We start from the raw sequence: 4,957 nt of genomic DNA, 5'->3' as shown, positions 1-4,957 counted from the left end.
TAAGACTAAATCAAAAGAGGGAATCTTCCTTTAGCCTGAGTAAGCTTACTGATTTATGGATCAGGAACTCTGTGTGTGGTAGATAATTTATGTAGAATATGAGGTCATTTTTGTGCAGTTTCTAGGAATACTGTCTGTATTAAATTCTGCAGGAAGTCATAAAATGCTAATACCACCAATATGTTATGTTCATGTGGTAATAGTTTAAATTGGTCTTTGATCTCTCCAAATGTCACTGCAGAGAATATAATCGGTCATAAAATTAGCACTTGGTGATCGCGCCCCGAACAGCAGGAAATACCATAAAATGCAGATTTGAATGGAAAACTAAGATATTTACATAAATTATAAAGCAGGGATAAAAGAAAAGAAATTGGTCTCATAGTAATCATATTAAAAGATATCTTGGAGGTGTATGTGGAGATGAGATGCCTGTGTAGTGATGGATATTTTAGATAGACTTTTGCTAATAACTTTTCCATACACAATTTTTCTTTGTGAGAGCTATTGTACCTCACCACAGTGACTGTGGCAGGGCCCAATTACACTATTTCTGCTTCTCTATGAATTGGGTTTCTTTCTTGGTTCCTGCTGATGAATTTGTTCCTGACAAAATACTGGAGACTTAGCATTGGTGAATGATGGTTTGTGTTTTACTGCCCTCTGATGGCCACTATACTCCACCAAGGGCTTGGTGAAATAGGGTAGTTGCTATTGGATTGATGAGGATGGTTAGGGTGGGGCTGCTGGGAGACTGGGGCCTTGTTGGAGGTGGGGCATTCTTGAGCTTCACTGGGATAACTGTTTATAAAAGGTCAAAAACATGTCCTCCTCTTCAAGTACAACTAAATTTGAATTGTTTGGTGTGTGTGAAAGTGGATGACATCTGTGTTATATTTATTCTTTATGAGGCTCTAGAATACATAGACTGAAACACGTACGCCAAATAGAACAATCTGAATGGATGAAAATGCATTGACCCTAAACTCCTAAAACGTACCCTAAATTTAACATCTAAACTATGAAAGGTTTTGTCTTATCTTAGTGATATTACATCATTCTTTCTATAATCCTTCTTTGGATACAAAGCAGACAATAAGCATGGGTTAAGCAAAACAGAACTACAGGTTGATGTTATGATTATCTTGTGTGCTCAGATTTTGTCAAATGTGTATTAATTTTTAGAGAACTTGCAAACAGGCAGGCTGCTCAGACCCACGTGTTGTTTCACTAAAACAATTCTACTGTACTCTTATGAAAATGAGGCTGGCTCCTGAAACACTGGCAGTGGTGTTGATACAAGTCATATTAGAGGCATATTACTAAATGAGAAATATGATTTTGTATATGACAGTACATGTTAGTAAGTCTCTCTCTCTCTCTCTCTCTCTCTCTCTCTCTTGTTCTCACACACACACACACAAACAGGTACAGTATGAAGATACCCAGATGGCAGGTTCAAATGGCATGCCCTTTAATGGGTTTAAATAAAGAATTATTTAAATAAAGAATTATAAAATAATTTAAATAAAGAATAAATGAAATAAGTATTACTTTGTATATGAAAGCATAAATGAATGTAAAACACATGTAAGATATATAATTTTGTAAGAACGCGTTCATTCATGTTTACAATGTGCACTCCGCGAATTCCGGGTAAATTAAAATAAAGAATGAATTAAATAAGTATTACTTTGTATATGAAAGCATAAATGAATGTAAAAAAAACATGTAAGATGTATAATTATGTAAAAACGAGTTCGTTCATGCTTATGTAAATACACTGAATGCTGCTGTTGTGTAAACGGCACATTCAAATGTAGCCTGTTGCTAATCTGAGTGTGAATGGCATGTTGTACATTAGTATGCAAGGCTCCAGTACCATAAGTGTGGCTTATTGTCATGCTATAATGTGTAAATGGCTGTATATGTTTAGCCTAGTGTGGTAATGTAATGTGTAAATGGCCTGTGTGAATGTGATAGTATCATCCTATGTAGCTTGTTATGCTATGTACTGATATGTAAATCTTTGTAACTGCTCAGAAGACAATTACTATGCTATACATAGGTCATATGTAAGTACTTTATTTGAAATACAAGTAATTAGTTGTAGTGACTGTTGGCATGTATAGATCATCTTTGTAACTGCTCAAAAGAGAGTTGCTCACATTTATTATTATTTTTCTTTCAGAAATGTGGAAAATACTCCATCTCCAGGCAAAAGAAAACGCCGTCGGCCCAGTCTGCAACCACCAACATGTAGGGGAGGAGCACATGGTCCTTCCACATCTGCACTGTAAGTTTAGCATTTTGCTATACATAGGTCATGTGTAAATACTGTATTTGAAATATTAGTAAATATTTGTAGGAGCTGCTGGAATTTATACTGATATGTAAATCTTTGTTACTGCTCACAGGGCAACTACTCACATTTCTTATTATTTTTCAGAAATGTGGAAAATACTCCACCTCCAGGCAAAAGACAACCCCGTCGGCCCAGTCTGCAACCACCAACATGTAGGGCAGGAGCACATGGTCCTTCCACATCTGCACTGTAAGTTTAGCATTTTGCTATACATAGGTCATCGGTAAATACTGTATTTGAAATATTAGTAAGTATTTGTAGTGACTGTTGGCATGTATATATGTATATTGCTATGTAATATTTGTAACTGCTCAGAACACAATTGCTCACATTTCTTATTATTTTTCAGAAATGTGGAAAATATTCCACCTCCATGCAAAAGACAACGCCGTCGGCCCAGTCTGCAACCACAAACATGTAGGGCGGAAACACATGGTCCTTCCACATCTGCACTGTAAGTTTAGCATTTTGCTATACATAGGTCATGTGTAAATACTGTATTTGAAATATTAGTAAATATTTGTAGGAGCTGCTGGAATTTATACCAATATGTAAATCTTTGTTACTGCTCACAGGGCAACTACTCACATTTCACATTTATTGTTTTTCAGTGTACAGCCACCATCATGGGAAAATGAAGTAGTTGAGGATGTCTGTCCACCACCACTGCGCTTTCTTCCTGCAAGGGAGCCTGGTGTTCAACTGAGGAAAGGGGACTGCTACACACCCCTATCCCTCTTCAAGTTGTTCTTTCCAAAGGATGCTGTGGAAGTCCTCTGCCGGAACACAAACAAGCAAGCTGCAAAGAATATTGCAAGAGGTGCAAAATACAGATGGCTGGACGTTGACGTTGCTGAATTTTACAAGTACATTGGACTCATAATCTACATGTCCATGGTCAATTTGAAGCACATCTCTGACTTCTGGCGTAAAAGCAATATCTTCTCCATCCATTTCCCATCAACAGTGATGTCAAGGGACAGGTACCGGTCAATATCCTGGAACGTACACATGAGTGATCCAGATGAGGACAGACTAAATGATGCCAAGAGGGGAACATCAGAGCATGACAGACTGTTCCGTTGCAAACCTCTGATGAACACAGTACAGAATGCCTGTAAGTCATTCTACCATCCACACAGGAATCTTGCTGTGGATGAACGCATGGTGCCTTGCAGAGGACACAACAGCATGACACAGTACATGAAGGACAAACCTACAAAGTGGGGTTTCAAGTTGTTTGTTCTTGCAGACTCCAGCAATGGTTACACTGTGGACTTCTCTGTGTACACTGGAAAGAACAACTTCCCCACTGGCCAGGGACTCTCTTATGACTCTGTCATGTCCTTGGTTGACAAGAGTTTTTTGGGGTCTGGGTACCATGTGTACATGGATAATTTCTATACAAGCCCAAAGCTTTTTAAAGACTTGTATGCCTGTAAGTTTGGTGCTTGTGGAACATACAGAGAGTCCAGGAAAGACTGCCCTCGTACTACTGTCAATGCCCTAACAAAGAAGTCACCAAGAGGAACTTTCCGCTGGATAAGAGATGGTCCTCTTCTCTTTGTGAAGTGGATGGACACGCGAGAGGTAGCAATTTGCTCTACCATCCACACAGTTTTCAAAGGGGATACAGTTCAAAGGAGAGTAAAATCCAAACTGGGAATCTGGACCACAGAGTTCTTTCCATGCCCAACACCATTGATTGAATACAACAAGTTCATGGGAGGTGTGGATTTGTCAGACCAGCTGATCCAGTATTACACAACTCAGCACAAAACTTTGAAGTGGTACAGAAAACTGTTTCTTCACTTCTTGGACATTGCTGCTACCAATGCCTACATTCTCCACAAACAACTTATGCAGCAGGACAGCCTGACCCACAAGGCATTCATGGAAGAGCTTGTTGAACAGCTGTGTGGTATGGAAAATGAGCCCCCTGCAAAACCAGCCAGTGGTCATCATTTGCCGATTCCTGGGAGTGATGTCACTAGCCAAAGTATGAAAGCTACTGCTGGCCGAAAGACCTGTGCATACTGCAGGAAGCACAGGGAAAAGCAAACAAAAACTCCATGGAAGTGTGAACAGTGTGATGTCTACCTTTGCATGCAGCCAGACAGAAACTGTTTTAGAGACTGGCATCTTTTGTTGAACTGATTCATACATATATACACACACAAGGATATGTATCTATCTATCAGTATGACTATATTTAGTATATTATCACTATCTTTACATTTATTTTGCCAGTTATTTATTTTTTTATTTTTATTGCTTGTTTAGTTCTTTTTTTTTGCAATAAACTGTGATAAACTGTGACTATCTGCCTCTGGTCTCTTCTCTTTTGACAGCTGTGGCGGTGACAGCTAATGGGCCATTCATTAGGCAGTGGGGTGGGGACCTCGCACCTCGGTTTTCGCACCTATCTTCATACATATGCAATGTAGGAGCCAGTGACTGAGAAAAACAGAGTGTCACCTCACATTTGTTATGTCCTAAGTATAAAATTACATACAATTTATGAAAAGTAGAATCAGCAGTGTGTTGCCAAGACCCGTGTTCACAAAGTTTTGACCTCAAAGGTCCCGGTGA

At 39.0% G+C, this 4,957-nt stretch overlaps 1 protein-coding gene across 1 annotated transcript; it reads left to right on the top strand.

The window, feature by feature from the left end:
- Nucleotides 1–2,152: 2,152 nt before the first annotated feature.
- Nucleotides 2,153–4,678, top strand: LOC136708979 (piggyBac transposable element-derived protein 4-like). Its single transcript, XM_066683920.1, has 4 exons — nucleotides 2,153–2,296; nucleotides 2,450–2,554; nucleotides 2,715–2,819; nucleotides 2,977–4,678. The coding sequence occupies exon 4, from the start codon at nucleotides 3,254–3,256 to the stop codon at nucleotides 4,520–4,522; it is 1,269 nt and encodes a 422-aa protein (XP_066540017.1). The 5' UTR covers nucleotides 2,153–2,296; nucleotides 2,450–2,554; nucleotides 2,715–2,819; nucleotides 2,977–3,253; the 3' UTR covers nucleotides 4,523–4,678.
- Nucleotides 4,679–4,957: the final 279 nt, after the last annotated feature.

The sequence above is a fragment of the Hoplias malabaricus genome, chromosome 10 (genome assembly GCF_029633855.1).
Source record: "Hoplias malabaricus isolate fHopMal1 chromosome 10, fHopMal1.hap1, whole genome shotgun sequence".
Taxonomy (NCBI): Eukaryota; Metazoa; Chordata; class Actinopteri; order Characiformes; family Erythrinidae; genus Hoplias; species Hoplias malabaricus.
The sequence above is the reverse complement of the archived record's forward strand: the minus strand, read 5'-3'. Positions and strand labels throughout refer to the sequence as shown.